General features: G+C 41.8%; 1 protein-coding gene across 3 annotated transcripts in view; it reads right to left on the bottom strand.

The window, feature by feature from the left end:
* Positions 1-314: 314 nt before the first annotated feature.
* The window catches only part of PRTFDC1 (phosphoribosyl transferase domain containing 1), a 96,259-nt gene continuing 72,286 nt past the window's right edge, over positions 315-24,287 (bottom strand). For all 3 annotated transcript variants that reach the window (XM_059910787.1, XM_059910795.1, XM_059910779.1), the window contains 6 exons: positions 19,892-19,957; positions 9,760-9,777; positions 8,333-8,415; positions 7,804-7,850; positions 2,986-3,062; positions 315-1,581 (listed from right to left, as the gene is read on the bottom strand). In XM_059910787.1, the coding sequence (XP_059766770.1) occupies positions 1,534-1,581; positions 2,986-3,062; positions 7,804-7,850; positions 8,333-8,415; positions 9,760-9,777; positions 19,892-19,957 (339 nt within the window). In that variant the 3' untranslated portion in view covers positions 315-1,533. The remainder of the gene's footprint in view (positions 1,582-2,985; positions 3,063-7,803; positions 7,851-8,332; positions 8,416-9,759; positions 9,778-19,891; positions 19,958-24,287) is intronic.

Here is a 24,287-nt window from a genome sequence, read left to right as displayed (position 1 = left end):
CCCTTGGGATAGCTGGGTGTGGTTTATTTTCTTCTCTGACTGGAACAAAGATATGCAGGAAAATCTTCTTTTACAACTAAAATTCCTTGTTTTTACAAACAAGCTTAACGAGAAAAAAAAAAAAAAAAGCAGCGGATCAAGCCTGGCTTAATCGTTTGCTTATACTGGTGCATATACTGGATTTTTTCCAGGTTAACAAAAATAAAGCCACAGGGAAGATGTATGCAGTCGTATATTTAAGCTACTGGCTCACACACAGTTTAATGGCTGAAAGTATATAAAAAATATGAAGGCGGAAGAAAAACAGTAAGCAGTTATGAGACATAACAAGTTTTCTTATTCTTTATTAGTTTAAAGGAAGCTGGAACCCGATAACAATACACCACATACGGTTCAGAACCAAACAAAGGCTGCTTAGTTATTTATTTTGCATTTGCTCCTTTTAGGAAGTGAGAAAAAACAGCTCTATTGGCACTCAAGTTTATTTTCTATTAAAATCCCCATAAATTAGAAAACCTCTCATAAAACAGTGGAAATGGAAAAAAATGTTATTCAGAAAAAACTTTCTTAATTATCCTAGTTTTCTATAGCGCGTTGGGTCGTGTGATCAGTCTCATAAGGCCACTTAAAAAAATAATTCAACCTCTGTATTCTTCTTTAGGATAATACATAATAGTGTCTTGCCCTCTGATGGAAATACATGAAAAATTTATACTTGCTCAGTTTTGAGCACTGAAAACACTTCTCCTTCCACCCCCGATTTGCTGTTTCTCATGTCCTGCATGAATAAAAGGATGCCGCTTAGAAACCAGGGCCTTGCTGCCATTGTATTTTTTCTAATTAAAATTCAGAGTATTAAACACAGTTGAGTACATCCAAGCATACATGACGTACCGTTATCACATACCGGAAGCTCCAATCAAGAGCACTGGGCAAAGGCCCATTTCATAACATCATTAAGATTCATTGTAAGCTGCTGTTCAGAAAGACTTTGTCAAAGCAGATAATAATGGCCTGTCAGAAGTGCGCAACAGAAATTTATATTAAATTGTCCTTTCCCTCCTTTATTAGGATGGGAATCTACTTGCAGTTCCAGTACATGGGCTGAGAGGTTCAATAAAAAGGCTTCCAGGTTTTAAGATTGCAAAATATTACCAAAGTAAAGTATTAAAAAAAAAAGGTAAGTGAAAAATATTTGAGTAACTAGGTGGCGGTATAGTAATCAAGCATAACGACTTTATCAGAACAAAAGAAGGTGTATCTCAGGGGTGTGAAGGCAGTTTGAGTCGAAAGGCAGAGTGTTTAATTTGGAACAAGTCAAATAAAAGGATTGCTTTCTTTTCCTTAAGAACCTTTGGGACTCTTCATGTTATGTTATAATCTCAGAAAAGAAAGCTCGCTCATTAAAAAATTTTTTTCCTTTTAAATCCTGCTGAGTGAACATGCCTGGGAGACAAACTTTACATGCTGGCTTCCTGAGTGTAGTCATAAGTAGGATGTTATCTGGAGATTCGATGGTGAAAATTTACTTCTTTAGACTCGATACTTTTCTTTGCCGTGTTCATTGATCACACATATGTGCTGAAACAATAAAGGATTTAAATGCATCAGCCTCTTAACAAAATATAATAAGTCCCCTACATATGAACGAGTTCCATTCCGAGTGCGTTCGTAAGTCCAATTTGTTCGTAAGTCCAACAAAGTTAGCCTAGGTACCCAACTAACACAATCGGCTATATAGTACTGTACCGTGATAGGTTTATAATATGTTCGCATCTTTGAAAGTTCACAACTTGAAGGTTCATATTTAGGGGACTTACTGTATAAAGTGCAGAAAATGGGATGCAGTAAGAACAGAATGTCATCTCCTACCTGCTTATTGTTCATTTAAATACATATCTATGTATTTATATGTTTATGTACATTCATACATGTATAAGCACACACATGCACACATATATGTATACGTGCACATATACGTAAAATCTAAAGAGACCCGCTAAAATGCTTGACAAAAGTTTCTTCATTGTTTTAGTTTTGAGCTCTTTTCTGAATCTGGCTCTGTAGGTCTGTAACAACCAGAAATGCTGAGGGTGGTGGAGTATAGTTAGCAGTGGTGGAGATAGATGTGTCCCACTGGTGAAGTTACACCTTCTAGGGTGAATAGAGAAAGAGCTGTGCTAAACACAGTACTGACTCTCTTTTGACCCTTTTTCGGTAGCAAGAAATGTGTCAGAAATATTTTGATGGCAAGCAACAGAAATGGTGTTAACAGGGTGAACGTAAGCAAAAGGGGGGTGTTACTGGTAGGGTACTGGGGTAGCTCACAGAGGTAGAGGAAGAGCAGAGCAATGAAGCAACTAGAAGGCAGGAACCAGGGTAGCTCCAGACCTCAGCCCACGGCTTAAGTCCAAAATCCCTTGGTCTCTGTGGCGTTTGGGTTTAGGTTTCTAAATCCTAGGAGAGAGACACGGACTGGTCCACTTCGGGTAAGATATTTACCTCCAGATCATTCAGCAGTGATAGGGTCATACAGTTGGGGGTCCACGTCTACATGTTAAAATGATTTCTCCCAAAGGGGGAATAGTTATGAGCTACATGCTGCTGTAATTGGAAACTTCTAGATTTCAAGCACTGACACTAAACAGTTTATTGAATATTGACTGTTAGTATGGTTGAGAGGAGACACAGTCGATGACGACGGAGAAAAATCAGTAACAAGCTGTCTTTCTGCTTTTAACTTCCTTATTTCCTTCATACAAAATAGAGACAATCATAATTGCTTCCATCAACCTAATACCTACCTTGCTGGGCAGTGGTGGAAATTCATTGGGATTACGAATGCCTAGTGCCCAGAATATTCCTGACACAGAAGACACTCAATAAATGGCAGCCATCATTACAGCTATTGCAAAAATTTGTTAAATTGATGTCATTGTTAAGTTCTTGTGAAAAGGGGGCTAGGGATTTGCATGCAAGACTTACGTTCAGATCTCTGAAGTATTCATTGTAATCTAAGGCATAACCCACCACAAATAAGTTTGGGATCTCAAATCCAGCATCTGAGCAGAGAGAGGGAGGGAAAAAAAAAAAAGGAACACAATTTAAATAACATAAGTATAAAGTCACCATATGCTATTGTTGGCACTTAACCTATGACGACCTTCCATTAGGCAGAAGTAAGTGAGAAAAGTGACAGACAATGCATAGGATGAGCCCAGTAGGACCTGGACCAGAGTGACTCTACTTAGGGAGACAGGACGACCAGCAAACAGACAGTGAAAAAGGACTGCACTCCCGGTAGACAGAGCTGAGCAAGGGCTCAGGCAGCCCCGTGGATATCAAGAAGTGTGCATGAGTCAGGCACGCAGCCCTGCTGTTCCAAAGCAAGCAGTATCCAATGATATCATGCCAAAGGAAACACTGCAAAGCATGAAGTGCAGTTCAAACAGAAGGTGTCCCAATGCTGTAATACATGAAGAGGGGCACAGGCTGTTGCAATAGGAAGCCATCCTCCCACGGCGCTCAGTGTCCTCAGCTGGATAAAGGGCTGGAAAGCAAAACCCGGGAGACAAGATGAGAGGAAAAGGGACTGTTCGGCCTGAGGAAGACAATGCTAAGGGTTACTCTAATGCTAGTCTTTGAGTCCATAATGCAGATGATAGTACTTAGCTCTCTGTCTCCACTGAGGGCAGGATGAGAGTAAATGGATTTAAATGCAGTAGGAGATACTTAGGTTAAGCAAAGGATGAATATATTGAAAGAAAGATGATTTTTTTTAAAATTTTATTTTTTTATATATTTTTTTATTTTTGGCTGTGTTGGGTCTTCGTTGCTGTGTGTGGGCTTTCTCTGTTTTGCAGCGAGTGGGGGCTACTCTTCATTGCGGAGCGCGGGCTTCTCATTGTGGTGGCTTCTCTTGTTGCGGAGCACGGGCTCTAGGCGCGCGGGCTTCAGTAGTTGTGGCACGCGGGCTCAGTAGTTGTGGCTCGCGGGCTCTAGAGCGCAGGCTCAGTAGTTGTGGCACACGGGCTTAGTTGCTCCACGGCATGTGGGATCTTCCTGGACCAGGGCTTGAACCCGTGTCCCCTGCATTGGCAGGCGGATTCTTAACCACTGCGCCACCAGAGAAGTCCAGATGATTTTTATTGAAAAGAATTCTTAAGGAATATATAATAGCTCTTCTTCTTTAGGTCTTGAAACTATAGCCCAATGATTTTTCAAATTCTTTCCAGTATTGGGGAATCTTATGCTTATTACGGTATTGCAAACGAGAGATGTACTTGCTTACTTTTATGAAACAGTACTTTGGCATAGCCAGTGGACTTACAGCCCAGAGAAATATATCTCCATCATTGACCATTCACCACCATTTTGGTCCTTCTGACCAAGGATGCTTTCACATGGAGAAACCAACTGGTTCTTGCTCGCAGAAAGTGCTACAGGTGAGGGACTTATTTTTCTAAGGATTCCATTATGTGTCACTGTTAGGAAGCCTATTTGATCCCTCCAAACTGTAGGTTTCTTGAGAAAAAATAATCAAAGAGAAGAAGCAGAGCAGAAAATAAGATGTCAGAGGATATAAAAGGTGTCATTGAGCATAAAGGAAAAAGTCAATTATGAGAAAGGACCAAAAAGTACAAAGCCTCAGAAATCCGGGAAGAAAGATAGAACAGAGATTCTGAGCTAGCTAAAAGAATATTAGCAAATCCCAGGAACCCCTGGTTGTAAGGATAATGATGACTTTACAGCGAGCAATGCAATCCTTAAAACAGGCGTGGCAACTCAGACTGGAAAAGTCAATTCAGAAGGCCAAACCTTCTGAGTAAAAGAACGTTGGGGCTTCCCTGGTGGCTCAGTGGTTAAGAATCCGCCTGCCAATGCAGGGGACACGGGTTCAAGCCCTGGTCCAGGAAGATCCCACATGCCGTGGAGCAACTAAGCCCGTGTGCCACAACTACTGAGCCTGAGCTCTAGAGCGCACGAGCCACAACTACTGAGTTCGCATGCTGCAACTACTGAAGCCCACATGCCTAGAGCCTGTGCTCCACAACAAGAGAAGCCACCGTGATGAGAAGCCTGCACACCGCAACGAAGAGTAGCCCCCACTCGCCGCAACTAGAGAAAGCCCACGTGCAGCAACGAAGACCCGACACAGCCATAAAAAAAAAAAAAAAAAGAACGTTGGATCAGGGACTTCCCTGGTGGCACAGTGGTTAAGAATCCTCCTGCCAATGCAGGGGACACAGGTTCGAGCCCTGGTCTGGGAAGATCCCACATGCCACAGAGCAACTAAGCCCGTGCACCACAACTACTGATCCCGTGCTCTAGAGCCCGCGAGCCACACTACTGAGCCTGTGCTCTAGAGCCTGCAAGCCACAACTACTGAAGCCCATGCACCTAGAGCCCATGCTCCACAACAAGAGAAGCCACCACAATGAGAAGCCCGTACACTGCAACGAAGAGTAGCCCTCGCTCGCTGCAACTAGAGAAACCCCGCGTGCAGTAACGAAGACCCAACGCAGCCAAAAATAAATAAATAAAAATTAATTAAAAAAAAAAAAAAAAAAGAAGAACACTGGATCAGTAGGACAGGAGAACAGCCAGGAATCAGAGTGACCTATCTCTAGCTGGTAAATGGCTGCAGTTCCTACACTTATATTTGCAATGGCAGATGCTACTTACAGATGCAGGGCAAGAGTAAAAGCCATGATTGCAACCAGACTGCCTGGGTTCAATACTGACTCTACACTTACAGCGTCGTGACCTTGGCAAGCTCTTTAACCTGGTTGTGTTCAATTTCCTCATCTGTAAAATGGGCACAGCAATAGCACTTACTTTAGAGGAATGTTGCAAGGATTAAATGTGTTAATCTCTGTGTAGCTCTTAGAACAGAGTCAGGCACATCATAATCTCTTACTATGTCTGTGAGAATCTTTCTGTTTCGTAAATAAATTCATTTGCATCTTTTTTTTTTAGATTCCACATATAAGCGATGTCATATGATATTTGTCTTTGTCTGGCTTACTTCACTCAGTATGGTGATCTCTAGGTCCATCATGTTGCTGCAAATGGCATTATTTCATTCTTTTTTAAGGCTGAGTAATATTCCATTGTATATATGTACCACATCTTCTTTATCCATTCATCTGTCGATGGACATTTAGGTTGCTTCCACGTCTTGGCTATTGTAAATAGTGCTGCAATGAACATTGGGCATGTATCTTTTCAAATTATAGTTTTCTCTGGTTATATGCCCAAGAGCGGGATTGCACGATCATATGGTAACTCAAACTCACAGACATAGAAAACAAACTTATGGCTACCAAAAGGGAAAGGGGAGGGGAGAGATGAATTAGGAGGCTGGGATTAACAGATACACACTACTATATATAAAAGAGAGACCCAACAAGGACCTACTGTATAGCACAGGGAACTATACTCAATACTTCATAATAACCCCTATAAGGAAAAAGAATCTAAAAAAGAATATATATACACACACACACATATATGTATATAACTGAATCACTGTGCTGTACACCTGAAACTAAGACATTGTAAATCAACTATACTTCAATTTTTAAAAAATTTTAAAAATTAAAAAAGTAAATCTCTTACTACCGTTAGCTGCTATTATTTTATTAATGCTGTTGCTGTGACACAAGACATTTGTAACTAGTTGGATATGTCTGAAGTGCATGTCTTTCAACTTCAGTTGAAATCTTCTCTATACAGTATCTTACATTATTTCCTTAGATTTCTGTTTATTAACCTTGTTGGACCTTAACTATATCCAGATTACATTCCCCAAGCCAATAACTGGACAGGGACATGCTACTGGGTCTATGTGGCCAGAACTGACATTGTCTAGATTTAATACACCCCGCGTAGGAATGAAATTTGTTTTTAGAATAAAGAATCACTGGTTCAGTGTCACTGGCACATTACCCATCCATAGTGTGCTTCTTGTGCTTATGTTTGTTCAGCTTGCTGATGAGAACTGCAGCCAAATTATCCCAGAGGCTTGAGTGCAAATGTAAGTCATAAAAATCAAGCCGAAGTCTGCCTATGCAAGTGAAAAAAAATATCGCCTCTAGTGTTAGAATAATAAATAATCAAGCAGCTTGTTTATCCTCTCTGGCATTAGAACTATTCGTATCCCGGAGAGGAGGGAGGAAAGTGCCTTAGATGAGGAAAGTCCTTCAGAACATGTGTCTGAACTCAAGTGCGAAGATGGTATCTAGAGATATTTGCTCTGTTAATTCTCTGTGTTATTATACTTGTGTCTGAAGGTGGTGGAGAGGTGTCTCATATTTCCCCTTCGGTGCTAAAATTCAGGCTTGCTGAAGGTCAGCACTGTGCGTTGTCCGCTCACAGGTCCTGGAGACAGTAGAACACCTCTCGACCTTCCCAGCGCCTCTCTGTGTCCAACTGGTGGGGACAGAGGCCAAGGCAGGAATCCTGTGCATCCAAGTCAGCCCAGGAGGGGGTCACGTCTCCCCCTACCCCCTGAAACCAATTTAGCTGAGTTCTTAGGAGTGAAGGTACTATGGAAAACCTAAAAATAAAAACATTCGGTGTACACAACACAGTTCCTGGGAAAGATGCAAATGAGAAAATGAAAACCTCTGGTTGTAGAGGGGTCTACTGCTGGGGAGACCATAGACCATTTATGGGACCATCAAATCTTTATAGCTTCCGTTTCACAAGAATGCCAACAACTAGGAAACCAAAGATTCTGAGATACAAAACACCACCACCAGCCAACAAACAACCAACAAAACCTCCCAAAACACTTACAGTCAGGTCTAAAGCCATCACTTCTAGGTGTTCTCTTCACCAACAAACTACCATTAAAAGAAAAAAAAAAGTTTTAGTGATCCAGATGAAATGTTTGTGAATCGCAAATAGGATTGAAAATCATTAAAATATATATTTGAAACATGCATTTTTTTCCCTCGGGCACATGGGGCATGAGCACAGCCCTCAAATTGCCTCCTGCGGCACCTCATCAGTGAGATTCTGGATAAAAGGAAGGGAGAGGGGCGCGGGCACTGGGGCTCTGCCAGCTGCTCCTGGAAACAACTAACAGAGGCATCGGAAAGAGGGGCTCAGACACACAGCAAAGCATGTCCTCTTCCCTTTCCTCTCTCTCAGGCTAGCGGTCAAATGGGCTGTTTGTTCAGTATGGTCAAACCATAACACTCCAGGGCAAAGGGTCAGTGGTGTGGAATTGGCTGCACTCATTGGAAACAGCTTCCTGTGTTAGCATCCCTCTCGTGCTGGTTTGGAAAGATAGAAACAGCGGTGATGTGAATGTGGTACTCACCTGGCGACCTTAATCATGTTGGGCTTGTATTTCTCTATGCTACCGAGCAATGCTTTCATGGTCCTCCCAGTTCCGACAACATCCTTTGCAAAAAGGACAGACAAATTCAACCAAATGCCTTTGGGCTACATTAAAAGGCGTTTCATCCAGACAGATGATTCTAGTCCTTATTAATAATGCATCATAATTAGAACTGCCATCAAATTAGAGTAAAAGTAGGAGGCAGAGCCGGTTATATTTTTTAGACAGGTGCTTCTTTCTGGAAGCTGGGTTTGGCGGGGATATATTGGTGACTATTTCCTCCTAGAATCCTTGAGCTATGTTGAAAGGCTAAATTCAGCCTCTGGAAGGCACGTGGGGCCCTTTATTGAGTGCATTTGGACTCGTGCACGTGCATTCAAGGACTAAATTTGGCCCTGAGGTTATGTAACACGACACAGGACGCATGAATTTTCATGCACTTGGGATGTACATCTGAATACGCTGAATGGATAAATGCCTCCCCCCTTGCTCTCCTCTCTTAATAGGAGATTCTATGGCTGGGAAGCGAGATGTGTCTGGGCAGCAGCTGGGGACAGCCTGTGAGTTCTGAGGGCGTGAGGCTGCCGTGAGCTGAGGCTCACCCCCGCTGATGAGCTACCGCACAATTAGAGTAGAATGGGCAGCCGAGATTGATTGTCCGTGGGGCAGAAATCAGCTGCCAGGAGCTGACTGTCAAAACAACAGGTCTGAATTTAGCCAGGGTTGGGCCATGCATTTGGCTAGAGGGTCTACTTTATGGGTTATGTCTGAGGCAGAACTGCAGATACATGTGGCACACTCAGGCAAGTGTAACCAAAGCTTGAAAACAGCTTCCCTGAAGTTTTGCCAGCTGATAAGACAGGTCTGCTGGGCTACAGGACCCATTCTTTCTTTCTTTTCTTTCTTCTTTTTATTTTTTAAACAGAAGAACAAATTAAATTATAGATTTCCCCTGGATAGCAAATTTTTAGATTGATTCTATTTATGATTTGGATGCCGAAGGGAGAATTGTTCCAAGTCATTAGAAGACATTAGCAAGAACACTGAATTAAGGGTGAAGAGCGTTCTAACCTTGGTTTTGCTATTAAAAAAATTTGGTTCTGTGGGCTAGTTTTCTCTTCTGTGAAAATGTCTGATTCACAAATAGGTATAAGAACCAATTTAGACATGGGTGGCATTAGATATAAAACCAGATAAAGTACCACGCAACTATTATTGCAAAGCTTCCATTCTAGGTTATTTCAAGCCAGTGATTCTAGTTGACTCCTATTCTGTAAATTTGAAGAGCCCTAAACACAGTGGGAATTCAATAAATCCTTGGCCAGTTTGATAACAAGTTCTATATTTCGAAACTCACCATTAGATTCTTTCAGCTTCCAAGTATGGATAAATAAAAGTCAGCTTACCTCGACAATGAGGACATTCTGAAATAAAAAAACAAAACAAAACAAAAAACACAACTATTTAGAATATGAGGCAAATCTGGCTCATAAGATAAACACACAGTTTGCTGAGAGTTAGAATTTCACAATTAGCTTAGCTGGTCCTCCGCCGTCCATCTAACCCGAATGTTTGGAGGTAATCTAGGCTTCCAGATTCATTTTAACAGTCTTTCTGGGATTACTGAGTGCTGCAATATTGGTGTCTGTACAGGTACAGTCTTTTTATTCATTAAATCCATTAAAGAATCTTAATTTTATCATTAAAGTATAAGATTATTTTGTCCGTTTTTAAAATAGGTCATGCCCACGGTATCCCCGGTGGATCACACTGACTGAGAAGTCCCCTTGGTATACTGAACGCATTTGCTATATTCTTAACCATCAACCCATCACAGCTAGTTAGGGTGTGCATTTTTAGTTTGATTGAGGCTTATCAACCATGCCTATTAACCAACCAGAATACTGGGAGAATACTTGGTTAATTTAATGTCCTAGTTCACAATCTCTTTTTGTTTCAATCTTATAATGAAAACGCCTTTTAAACTGTTAGTCTGCATTCTTGCCTAATTAAATAAAGTGCACTGAACATAATTAAATCTGTTTTTCTGAAAGCTCAGAGCCTTGCAAAACAAGACTCATCCTTGAAGTGATTAGTTTCAACTACAAGATATAGTGGTGGCTGGGAAGTGGGATTTGTATAGGCACAAATCCAGAGATATAGTGTCAAAATTAATTAAATACATTTAAAAAATCAAGGTAATGCATACACATGATGAAAATCTAATAGAAAAGTCTAAAGATTTTCTCGATGTTGGTGTGTTTGTAACTGTTAAAAGTATTTAAAAATGCTTATGGGGTTGGTATAGGGAGGGTGGGAGGGAGGGAGATGCAAGAGGGAAGAGATATGGGAACACATGTATATGTATAACTGATTCACTTTGTTATAAAGCAGAAACTAACACACCATTGTAAAGCAATTATACTCCAATAAAGATGTTAAAAAAAATGCTCATGTATTTTATATTAGAGTTATCATGACATTGCACATTATGCATAGCCAAAGTATTAGCACCTCTAACAAAAATGGCAATAATTTATTTTTTTTTCATTTTTTCCATTTGATTGAGATATAATTGACATATTCCACTATGTTAGTTTAAGGTGTACAGCATGATGGTTTGACTTAGATATATTGTGAAATGATTACTGCAATAAATTTAGTCAGCAGCCATCCTCTCACGTAGATACGATACAAAGAAAAAGCAAAAGAAGCAAAACCATCTTTTCTTTGTGATGAGGAGTCTTAGGGTTCACTCTTTTAATAACTTTTACATATATCGCTCAGTAGTGTTAACTAGAGTTACCATGCTGTACGCTACATCTCTAGACTTATCTGACTTAAAGCTGGAAGCTCGTGCTTTTTGACCAGCTTCCTCCAACTCCCCGGGCCCACACCCTGCCTCTGGTAACCACAGATCTGACCTTTCTTCCTGTGAGTTTGGCTTTTGTTTTGTTTTATTTTGTTTTAGATTCCACATATAGGTAAGATGACACAGTATTTGTTTTTCTCTGTCCGACCTATTTCACTTAGCGTAATGTCTTCAAGGTCCATCCACGTTGTTGAAAATGGCAGGATTTCCTTGGTTTATTTTTTTAATGGCTTAATAACATTCCACTGTATATGTATACCACACTTCTTTATTTGACAATAATTTCTTTTTTTAAAACCAATTATTTATTATTATTATTTTTAAATTATTTACTTTTGGCTGCATTGGGTCTTCATTGCTGCGCAGGCTTTCTCTAGTTGCGGCAAGTTGGGGCTACTCTTTGTTGTGGTGCACAGGCTTCTCACTGCGGTAGCTTCTCTTGTTGCAGAGCATGGGCTCTAGGCGCACGGGCTTCAGTAGTTGTGGCACGTGGACTCAGTAGTTGTGGCTCGTGGGCTCTAGAGCGCAGGCTCAGTAGTTGTGGAGCACGGGCTTAGTTGCTCCGCAGCATGTAGGATCTTCCCGGACTAGGGCTCGAACCCGTGTCCCCTGCATTGGCAGGCGGATTCTTAACCACTGCACCACCAGGGAAGCCCCTCGACAATAATTTCTTAATATCGTATAAACCTAGTACATATTTAACTTTTCCCAGTTGTCCTTCAGATGGCTTTTGTTGTAGTTGGTTTGTCTAATCTAAGACCGTGCACTGGATCTTTAATCTCTTTTAATTTAGAATAGTCTGTAACAATACAGAGGACTTTCTGAGTTCTGCAGAGTACTAAAAAAGTAGAATTATTTACAGGCTCCTAAATGATGGGCACGGGAATACGAGTGTAGAAAAACCACCTGCTCTTGAAAGGGAACTAAGCAGAAAACTGGAGTTCTTTAGTGAGTTCTACAGAGCGGTCACTACATATACCTTTACTTTCCTTTATAGAACATCAACAGTGTTTTCAAACTCTTTCATTAATGGTATATGGATTGACTCCTGGATTTTTAGTGGCCTGCCTGTTGTGTGAAAAGTGCACCTCCAAAAACAGCAATGTTTTTAGTACCTTTGGAAGATTGGCTCTGCCTTGCAAAACCCTCCTTGAGTAGAGAGAAAGTGACTACCCCAACTTTGGAAGCATTTTCAGTATTGTCCAAGAGCACTAATCTCTTGATACTTTAATGGACCAAGATTAGCTCCACAAGCTAAGAGACAAAGACTAACTCATCTTTATATGATCATCATGTAACATGGAGACTGGTAAGTAGTAGGGGCTCAGAAAACTGCCCGTGGAACAAATCAACAATTCTGACCTTCTTTCTTTCTCTGGTTCATTATACTTTTGACACATCCCCTCCATTTTTCTCCTTAATGATGTATAATCCCTCCTTAACTGAGCTATTATTAATGTCTATTGCTTTTAATTTTGCTTTAAGAAATCTTCTAAAATTCCCATTTTCTTCAGTGGGCAACCTTGGGAATTTTTCAGAACATACTGTGCCTCCCTTAAACACTTCCAATCTGCTAACTCCAATCACTGAATGTGAGATGTTCGCCAGTCACCATCTCAGTCATCTCCTCACACCTAGCTCATTTCCTCCCAGAAAGCCAGTAAAATCTGTAACTTGGGAACCGCAGGCAAAAATCCTATGGGGACTCTCCAGAGTGTGTCCTCTCTTTGCTATTGCATGATCCTGAATGAAGCTAATCCCATCGGGTTTCCTAAAGAGAAAGAAAGGAAGGAAGAAAGAGAAGAAGAAAAGAAAGAAGGAAAGAGTTATGCACATCTAAATGGTTTTCTTAAATAGGTTATTCCTTTCAGTCTTTCAAAACGCACAACGGTCAGCACACCACAGTCTAATCTGCAGCAACGTGTTTTTGCGGCTGTGGTCACACCCAGCAGAGGGATGATGGCAGGAATGATGGTGAGCTGAGCGTGCACAGGAGTGTGAATATCAACCCCATGGAGAAAGGCATGCAGTCCAGCGCTCCACTTTATGTGATAATTCACAAAATTGCCAGAATCGTCAGTCGGTGGGCATTTCCGTTATTGTTCTCAGCCTAGTCAGATGCAATTTAAAAGGAATGATTTAAACAGTTAAGGCAGCCAAGGAGGAAATGTTGGCAGGTTCCGATGCTTCACTCTGGCATTTGATTAGAAACTTATTTGGGGTGGGGTGGCACGTCTCCTGAAATCTTGCACTTAACCTGCACATCTGTGTTTTTCCATTGCCGGATTTGGGCCTGTTTCCATGCGTTTGGTTTTATTCCACCCTTTCAGAGATTTCTCTTGAACATGAATAAAATGGTCTTGCTTTGATGGATACACACATTTTATGAAGTGCCAGGATTAAATCAACTTTGAAAAAAATCAGCCAGAGAGCGCATTGTGCAGACAGCTTAAACACACCAAGTGAAATGCTTTTAATGCTGTGAGCTGAAGGGGCCACTGAACTGAATCATTGAGGGCTCCCTGTATTCAACTGCCGTGACCTACTTAGAACCATGACGCAGCCAGCCTTTCTTGGGAGTTTTCCTCCTTTTGCTTTAAAAAAAAGAATGGAGGAAGGAAGGGAGGGAGGGAGGGAGGGAAGGAAGGAAGGGAGGGAGGGAGGAAAGAAGGAAGGAAGGAAGGAGAGAGAAGGGAAGGGAGGGAGGGAAGGAAGGGAGGGAGGGAGGGAGGAAAGAAGAAAGGAAGGAAGGAAGGAGAGAGAAGGGAAGGAAGGAAGGAAGGAAGGGAGGGAGGGAGGAAGGGAGGGAGGGAGGAAGGAAGCAAGGAAGGAGAGAGAAGGGAAGGAAGGGAGGAAGGGAGGAAGGAAAGAAGGAAGGAAGGAAGGAAGGGAGGGAGGGAGGAAAGAAGAAAGGAAGGAAGGAAGGAGAGAGAAGGGAAGGAAGGAAGGAAGGGAGGGAGGAAGGGAGGGAGGGAGGAAGGAAGGAAGGGAGGGAGGGAAGGGAGGGAGGGAGGGAGGAAAGAAGAAAGGAAGGAAGGAAGGAGAGAGAAGGGAAGGAAGGAAGGAAGGGAGGGAGGAAGGGAGGGAGGGAGGAAGGAAGGAAGGAAGGAGAGAGAAGGGAAGGAAGGGAGGAAGGAAGGAAGGAAGGAAAGAAGGAAGGAAGGAAGGAAGGGAGGGAGGAAAGAAGGAAGGAAGGAAGGAAGGGAGGGAGGGAGGGAAGGGAGGGAGGGAGGGAGGAAAGAAGAAAGGAAGGAAGGAAGGAGAGAGAAGGGAAGGAAGGGAGGAAGGGAGGAAGGAAAGAAGGAAGGAAGGAAGGAAGGGAGGGAGGGAGGAAAGAAGAAAGGAAGGAAGGAAGGAGAGAGAAGGGAAGGAAGGAAGGAAGGGAGGGAGGAAGGGAGGGAGGGAGGAAGGAAGGAAGGGAGGGAGGGAAGGGAGGGAGGGAGGAAAGAAGAAAGGAAGGAAGGAAGGAGAGAGAAGGGAAGGAAGGAAGGAAGGGAGGGAGGAAGGGAGGGAGGGAGGAAGGAAGGAAGGAAGGAGAGAGAAGGGAAGGAAGGGAGGAAGGAAGGAAGGAAGGAAAGAAGGAAGGAAGGAAGGAAGGGAGGGAGGGAGGGAGGGAGTAAGGAAGGAAGGAAGAAGAGGTAATAAAAGAAGCCAAGAAACAGAAAGGAGCACAGGGGCTGTCTAGAATCTCCCTTTCCTAAACATTTTAACTTGCACATCTATAGAGGACTTAAGAAGTTACATAGTGCAGTTATGGGGTTTACAATGCATGGAAAATTATACAGGTGATTTTCCCATGTTTTTAAAAGTCCTTCTATAAACAAATTTGATTTAAAAAAATCCTTTCTAACCCTCCCTCTTTCAGGAATCATTGAACTCCTTCCTGCCCCTTTGGAGAGGGCTATTCCTTCTGTTTCACCCCCTACTTCGTTCGTGTAGTTCAAGTGCTCCAATCAATCAATCAATCAAGTGGACAATCAGGTGGTCTCCTAACTGGTTTCTCTACCTGGAGTCTCTCCCTTCTTTCAGTTGATTCTACCCTCCCATCAGGTGCATTTTCCCCAAAACACAGCTTCATGATGTCACCATGGCTCAGCAACTTTTGCGGCTCTTTGCTTTTCCGAGCAAGTTACACTAGTTATTCAACATATTCTATAAACCAAATTCAGTCGACATTTTCAGTTTTTCAAATTATCGTTTTCCTAATTTTGACTAATTTCCTTCAGTCACACTGGGCCACTCCTGTCCTCTGGCTCTGCTATTCCCTCCCCTTCCTCCCCCTTTCCACACGCTAATCTCTCTCCCTCTTCGGTGCTATTCCCAGACGTTCTGGTCCCAAGTAAAACCTCACCCTCTTCTCTCTAAGACGATTACAGTCCTAAGGAATCATTCCTTCTCTGGATTTCTTTAAGCTCAAGGAAACAGTCGTGGGTGGAAAGAATCCCTGAAGTTCTTCTCTGGGTACCGAGCATTAACAAAAAGGCGGCCTGAATAAGTTCATGGCAGAGTAATAATATAATAAGTATAACTTCAATGTAAATTCGTTGATTGAGAAATTGTGTGATTACTCTATGAGAAGGGATAAGTTAGCTGATGGCTTGTAACAACCCTTCCAACGTAGATATTCACCCAAAGCATCTTCCATCCCAGGCAGACACTTATTGCAGTTTCAGACTTTCTTCTTCCACCATTGATAAAAGGACCCACTCATTGTTGGGTGCCTTTTCCTTTTAAGTTTTTTTCCCAGCTGGTGTACATTCTGCATGATGGAAAAACTCTGAAGGGCCTCTGAATTTTTTTTTCTTTTTCTTTTTCTTTTTTCAGCCACTCTGCGTGGCCTGCGGGATCTTAGTTCCCCGACCAGGGATCCAACCCGCGCCCCCTGCATGGGAAGCGCGGAGTCTTAACCACTGGACCACCAGGGAAATCCCTGAAATTTATTTTTAAAGTTCTCTCAAACTCTTAATGGATAGCCTTTTCTGAAATGCTGAAGAAGGGATGAGCAGAGCAGGCCATATGAATGCCTTTATCCTTTTAAGGAAAAGGAAATTCCAAAGGTTAAGTGAAACTTTTTTCATCCTCCACTCTCAGGTGTGTAGCACTCACCAACTCCGTCTAGCCTGGACTCTCTTGGGACACTGAAGCCCTTCTGCTTCTACAGAGAGAATGTCCCCTCACTCGACATCACTCATCCAATTCCCAACCAAACCAGCTGGGTGATCGTCCTTCCGTGTGATCAGGTGGGCTTCTATTTACCCTTTCCTTCTGCCATGTCCGCCCGTTCCCAAACTTAATTGAAGAGGTCTTTCGGATTTCTGTCTAAGAGAAAGAAGAGCCTGCACTCACTCGATCACCAAATACTTATTCCGACCTGTTGCGGACTAGGTGCCGTGCACGATGCTGGGACAGAATGGTCCCTGCCCCCATCACACTGACATCCTGGTGGGGGAAATAGGCAAATAAAAAAAATAAGCCCCAAATAAACACCGGAAATTATGGAAAGGGCTTCAGTGGAAACAGGGTGGGTATAGAGACTTAATGGAGAATGTGGGGCGGGGGGACGGCTAGAGGGGAAGAGCTTTGCTCATTTCAGACTGAGAGTCGGGGAAGGCCTCCCTTACACGGGAGCCTTTAGGCTGAAATCTGACGGATAGGAGGAAAGTGGATTCCAGGTGGCGGCCATGGCTTGTCCGAGGTCTTGGCAGGAAGGAGCTTAGCCAGCGTGCTTACGGCACTGCGAGGTGGGGATGAACGCTGTACCGTGATGTTGGGAGGGAGACAGCGCCAGATCACGCGGGTCTTTGAGGCTGTGATAAGGAGGCCGGACTGTAATCTCAGAGCACTGGATTGCCAGGTAAAATACAGAACATCCAGATACATCTGAATTTCAGATAAAGAACAACTTTTTAGTTTACGTGTGTTCCAAATATTGCATGGGACACACTTACACTGAAAATTTATTCATTGTTTATTTGAAATTCAAATTTAACTTGGCATCCTGTTTTTTGCTTTGTTTTTTTTTTTTTTTTTTACTAAGTCTGACAACCCTAATTGACAGGCTGCTGAAAGGTTTTCAGTAGGCAAGTGATGCGATCCAATTTGTATTTTAAGAAGATCCCTTTGACTGCTTCTTGGAGAATGGTTTGCAGGGTGGCATAGTTAAGTGAAGGTAAGTTCAGGGAGACTGGTTAGGCTTTCACAGCAGCTCAGAAGAGGGACAGAGCTAGTCTCGCCCTAGAGACTAGTCTTCTCAAACTTTAGTGTGGATAGAAATCATCTCAGGGATCTTGTTAAAATGAAGATTTAATTCAGTAGATCTGGGGTGGGATCTGAGATACTACATTTCTAATAAGCCTCCAGGTGGTGCTGACCTTGCTGGTTTCTAGACCAAGGGTCAGCAAACTATGGCCCATTGGCCAAATCTGGCCTGCCGCCTGTTTTTGTAAATAAAGTTTTATTGAAACACAGCCATGTCCATTGGTTTCCATTTCATCTATGGCAGCTTTCTGCTTTCATGCTATGATGGCAGAGTGAAGTCGTTGAACAGAAGACTGTATGGGCCACAAAACCGAAAAATATTTACTATTTGGCCCTTACCTGGAAAGTTTATCTGATGCCTGCCCTAGACCACAACTTTGAGTAGCAAGGTCTAGATTTGGATGGTTACCGTGGAGATGGAGAGACATAGGCAGAGTCAAGATATATTTGAAAGCACAGAGTGTGGTCTACACTGGTTCATTAAACATTCCCTTCTGACATGAGCCTAGGGACCCCGAGCTGCATGTTGAGACAGCTGAGAACCTGATTATCAATGGTGATTCATCTTGAAAACATTTACCCAAGAAGCCCAAGGGGTTCTACTCGGCACACCTTTGAATGTATATAGAAATGCGTCTATGCACACACTGAGAGTGGAAACATAACAGCACCTGGTAACCTGGACGAATCATTTGTCATGCTAGCAAAAAACTGAAGCCCACTCCTGCTCGGACTTACTGCTGGCTGGTTTCCATTTTTCCTACCTCAACTTCCATGATCTCTACTTTCTCATGATGGGGGTGGTCTTTGCAGTAATTGTAGGTGGGGAAACTGAGGCACAGCCTTGTTACCTCCTCTGCTGACTCCACCCCCAGTAAGAAACTACCCTTTCCTCAATCTCCTCTCGCTCTCTCTTTTAAAAAATTTATAACCTTTATCCTATCTCTTAAAGGAAGGGAATGTCCAGTGCTCACTTAAGAGGGAAAATCACTTTAAAACAAAATAGAAGATGATTTTAGAAGGCAGGAGAGAAAGACTACACTTTTTCTGTGCAAATTTTTTCTTGGCATTCCTTCGGGATTCTTAGAGTTGCCACATTGACATTTTCCACGGTAAATGCACAAGGTACGATAATTCTCTTGTGTAATAAACTTACAAGGCAGTGTCATACAACAAAGTACTAAAATGACTTATCATTTAAAGACCACTCCAGGGTTGTTAGAAGTTATGAATTTCTGGAAATTGCTTTGAGTATTTTATCTTTCTAGGATAAAATACTCAAATATCAAATAATATTTTATGCACTGATGTAGTAACATTAAATTGTGGCCATGTGATACATACATTAACACCAACAAGTTAATTCCAATTTCTGCGGGGCACAATTTCCTACTAGATAGCAATTTAACACTCAGATGCTATGCTATCTTCCGAGGAGAGGGAAGCAAGCTGTTCTGTAGTTAGTCCTTGTGGCTCTGCAGTGTTCCTAGTGTTATTATACCTTTTTTTTAAAATTAAATGTGGCTGCTCTTTCTTTCCCCATGAGGTCATTGCAAAACAATAACAACCGCAAATATGAGAGATTAAGCTTGTATAATAGACTGATCCGTTTCACTTAGAAAGCTGAAGTTGCTCAGGGATAATGAATACAAGATACGTCAGCAGAGGTGAACAAAAACAAATTCTGTGTCGCTTTCATTCACGGCAAAACTTGCATTTCAGATCACATTTGCACAAAGACCATCTGCTGGATGAAACAACTCTTCCTTCCCAAATGCATGGATTTATGTCAGAATCCAAACAGGTTTTCACTTTATTATTAAGCACTGGCAGGTCTGGAACTCCAAGTTACCATCGGAGGTGTCTGCCTCATGATCTCCTGGGCTACATTCTTTTTAATGCGGGGAAAAAAGGCAAAGTGCTGAAAAATGAAAAAAATCTCCAGATATCCTTTTTTTATTCCCTGCCTAAATTTTAAACATTTCAACAAACCTGTTTTAATGTCTTACTGAAGTGCTTAGGTGCTGAGGCACAGATGAGAGGAGAAAAGCAGACAAATAAAGGAAAAGTCTTCCCTTTCAGGAGGTACCTGAAAGGGTGAGTAGGAAAAGAAAGGGAAAGAGAAGAAGGAATGCTAAGGGGTTTTGTAATGTGAGGTTGTCTGAAACAAACTTGGAAGGAAGCCTAGAGACAAAAGATTCGGTTCGCATCAGGTCTTGGAAGCATGATAGAAGGAGTGTTTTATAAAAGAAGAAATCATTAAAAGGATTCACACATCCATTTGCATGAATTAGCAAACCCGGGAGAGTGCCTAAAATGGACTACAGCGCTGACCTGAAATGAAGGTCACTGATTTCCCCGCAACCTCAATGCCTCAGTGTGCACAGAGCATAGTTACATGAACGAACCTTTCCAGCCAGTGTTGAGAGATCATCACCTCCAATTATCTGCATCTCGCCCATGGACTGGTCGTTCTAAAAGAAAAAGGGGAGACAATATTTTACCGTACAAGAAAACCTTTAAAGCACGTTTCCCTGTCTACCCGGCCAGCGGCGAGACTGCGCCTTACAAATATAGCACAAATAGCTGGTACGGATTCATGGTTGCCTATGGTTACCAAGAGCCACTCTCCTGCCACTGTGCTTGAGACAAAGCACTCTAATGGCTGGCGGCGAGTCTGTGTGGAGAGGGGATGGAACGAGTAGAGAGAGGACAAGCAAACCTAATTTTGGGACAAAAAAACCATGGAAGGTGCCTGAACCTATTCTGAGACAGATGGAACTGGAGGAGACAGTCATGCTCCTGAACTTCCCTGGGGTGAGGGGGGGGCTACGGGAGCCCCAGGAGGGGCCTAGCATTTGTCAGCTGTGCCAACGGGCCTCAGTTACAGCCCTGCAGTGGGGAACAGTTAGACTGGTTCCCAGAGAGGTTAGAGACCCCCTCTACTCCCTACCAGCGCTGGTCCAATCCCTCATCTGGTGTTGAGGGCAGTTCTGACAGGCCAAGGTTCAAGAACTATTACAGTCAGACCTTCAGACATGGATGATGAAGGCTTAGGAACTTTCTGCAGTTCCAGGAATATGAGACCCAGAACCCCATTTGGAAGACGTTATCACAGTACCTTGTAATAACATATAATGGAAAAGAATCTGAGAAAGAATATATATATCTGAATCACTGCTGTACACCAGAAACTAACACAACATTGTAAATCAACTCTACTCCAATTAAAAAAAAAAAAGCCTTTTCACTCAAATCCTATCAGGGGTTATGGGCATTCCTTTCCACAATATTTATATACAGGACATTATCCTGTCCCAATTAAACCTCACACACACACACACACACACACCATGAACAAAATATGGATTGTTCCTTAGTATAAATATCACAATAGAATAACATGGGGGCAGAATGGGAAACAGAGAGCAGGCAGCTTGTTTTCTGGCCTCCTTGCAAAGAGGCATTAAAGGAACCGAAGCAGATATCCTACAGGCAATTGGTTTCATGACCAAGCAAGACTGCTGCGATGTTGCAGTCCCTTCATCCAAACCATAACCAAAGTGAGAAGACACCAATAGAGGGACCAGATGTACACTGTGCTGAACCAGGAAACATCTTCGGTTACTGCTGTGGACAGCTGTTGCTTTGGCTAGTTCACTGCTTTTCTCCCTTATTCTGGCAAGAAGGTCCTGCTTCTTTCTCAGGAGAGTTCATTCCATTTGGATCAGGTGGAGCCAGGCCTCACCTGTATAAATCAGCTATGCCTGAAGCTATAACCAACCTTGAACTTTCCAGCTACTTAAGCCAATTCATTCCCTTCAAAGAATTTTCCCTTGGGTTGGTTTGAATTGGATTCTGTCACTTGCAACTGAGAGTCTAGACCTAGAGTTACTTTGTCATAGCACTGGTCATCCGGAAAGGGAAAAAAAAAGCCAACCAACCAATATAACAGTTTTACCAATGAAGCAGCCTTTTATTTTTTTACCTTACTGCTCAAGAGAAAAAAAAAAGTGACCTTAAAATGTTCTTACTTCCACTTTGAAAGCATTCATTCCTTATGGCAAAGGAGTGGAGACAATGCTTGAAGTGGCCCATAAGTTAGATAAAACAAATGATTTTCTTCTTTTGGGAACTGATCTTAAAAGGAGAAAATCAAAGACTATCCAGAATTCGCTGATCTTTTGCTGTTTTTGTACAGGCGTATATAATCATATATTCACAAGCAGTCATGTCAGCAGGTTGAGAACTTGTCAAAAATGTCAAAGGAGAAAATTTTCTTGTCACTTCTAGAGGTGCTGAGATAAGAGGAGTTAACATAGAGAGAATTTCTGTGTATTAGACTCACACATGGTAATAGCAGCAAGAAAAATAAAATTTCAGTGTCTCCAGAGGACTGAGGTATGCAGAATTGGATGGAACAACTAAACCACAAAGTTTAATGTAAAAAATGAGATTTATACTCTGCTAGATCAGAGTAAATTTCACAATAATTCTACTATTATCATCTCTATTCCATTGATCAGAAAAAAAAACACAATACATCAGAAAGCTGAATACAGTGCTCTAAGTCATAAATTTAGTGTGTTTTCAAGCAAGTCTTATTTCAGAAGGCCTCACTTAGTCCAAGCTTATAACGTATTTTTAATATTAGATTTGCCCTTAATTCATCTGGAATTTATATCTTCCAAGTGTGTATACAGTCAATTGTCCTAATACCATTTATTGAATTGTTTATTTTTTTCCCTACTGGTTTGAAATGTCATTTTTATCATATCCTTCATTCTAATATGCAAGGATCAATTTCTATATACTTCTGTTTCATTAACCGAAAATGTCTATTTCAGCATCAAAACCATACCGTTAAATTATTGTAAGCTTTTTAGTATGTTTTAGTGTCTGGTAGAGCAAGTCCCAATTTTTTGTTGTTCTAAAAAATTGTCTTGGCTACTTTTGCACAGTTATTCTCCTATCTGGTGGGCTGTTAAGAAGATCAAATGAATTAATACACACAGAACATTTAGAACAGAGTCTGGCATATGGTAAGCACTCAGTAGATGCTAGCTGTGACTGATTTCTTCCTTTTCCTCCCTCCCTCCCTTCCTTTCTTTCTTCCTTCCTTCCCTCCTTGGAAACAATCACCCCTCAATCCTCCCTAGTACACTGGAGTCTGGAGCTCCCTGGTTTAATGACTCCGGAAAATACGTCTGGGATGGAGAAGGGCACTTAGGGGTCCAACTTCTCCATTCATACGCTTCCCATTGCCTTGCTGCGTCCAGACCATTCCTCACTCTACCTTCTAAGAACCTGGTGACAAACTAGTAAGCCTTTCAGGAATCCTGTGGCCTGATGACTCCTCTCTACTCTTTGAAATCAGCCTCCATAGACATTTAGATTTTCACTTTCTCTATTTTGCTGAGTCAATGCCCTTCCTTAATCAGTTTTATCGCCTAAAAAACACTGACATCTCTTGCCCACTGAGGTCTTCTCCCTTTCCTCTCGTGCTTGTGGGTATATATATACCTTGTTTACTTCTTTACTGTCGTTTCGCTGGGGTTTCAGGAAAAAAAGAAGTTAACTAAATGCATTAAATTCACTGTGTTTAACCATAACATTTTTCTAGTGGTTCAAAAACATCCTTATATTCCTAGGATTGATTTTTTTTTTTTTTTTTTTTACACCACTGGTTTTGATTTGAAACTATTTTCTTTGGGATTGTTCATCTGATCTTCGTAAGTAAGAATGACCTACAATTTTCCTTTCTTTTGCTACCTTTGTGGATTTTTAAAGCCAGTTATACAAGCCTCATATGAGTTGGGTGATTCTTTGTCTTTTTTTCTATATGCTAGAAAAGTCTGTATATGGGTGAATTTATCTATTTTGTTAAGGTTCAGTAGAGCTCAGAATAGGTATTATTTAATCCCCAATTTACAAACAAGGAACTGGACGCAGCAAGAGTCTGAGTAACCTGCCCAAAGAGGCACTACTAGTAAGTGAAGGGATCCAGTTCAATTCTAGAATTGTCTGAATTGACATTATTCTTGTGTTAATCACCCCCGTCCTCCACAATATTCCTAGAAGGTAGAAGTAATAGTACATCTCTGAGGGTAACATGGAGAAGAAATTGGGTCCCGGTTGTACTAATGTAGTAAAATATATAAGCTGAAATGGCTAGGAGAAATCTACATCTTGAAAGAAATATTGTTAGCTGTTGTGTGGATTTATTTAAATAGCAAAGGAAGTCTATGACGTATAGTCCAGGCATCCTCAGAAAGAAATATATTGGAAATTTCTAGTTTAGGTGACCTGATCTCCAGGTGCAAAAAAGAGCTCAGCAGGTATGGTGACTACTCAAGCAAGAGAATGTGGACTGTTTAGATAATGTTTAGAAAAAAACATAACCGAAGAAGAATAAATATCCTGAATTCCTTTTGAGGAACCGGAAGGGGAAAAGTAAAGAAAACAAATAAGCAAAAGAACCACTCTCTCAGCCATTCACTTCCAAAGTCACAGCAACTTGCTTCATTCAGAATCTATACACGCAAAGGCTTTCTCAACATGCTCCGCCTCCACAGATGCCTTAACTTTGCTTTTTCCCTCTTCTTTTCAGCCTCATCCTTCCTCTCAGCTCTTCTCCTGTGCTCAGTAAGGTCATCAGTACTGTATCAAATGGATAGAGAGGCAAACCCCAAACCAAAACAGTTCGTTATAAGAAGCTTTAACGATCAAACCGGAGAGCTTCTAATGAAAATGTTGCAAACTGTTGAAAAAATTTTCAAAAACTCTAACATTGATACCAAGTCA

The sequence above is a fragment of the Balaenoptera ricei genome, chromosome 2 (assembly GCF_028023285.1).
Source record: "Balaenoptera ricei isolate mBalRic1 chromosome 2, mBalRic1.hap2, whole genome shotgun sequence".
Classification (NCBI taxonomy): Eukaryota; Metazoa; Chordata; class Mammalia; order Artiodactyla; family Balaenopteridae; genus Balaenoptera; species Balaenoptera ricei.
The sequence above is the reverse complement of the archived record's forward strand: the minus strand, read 5'-3'. Positions and strand labels throughout refer to the sequence as shown.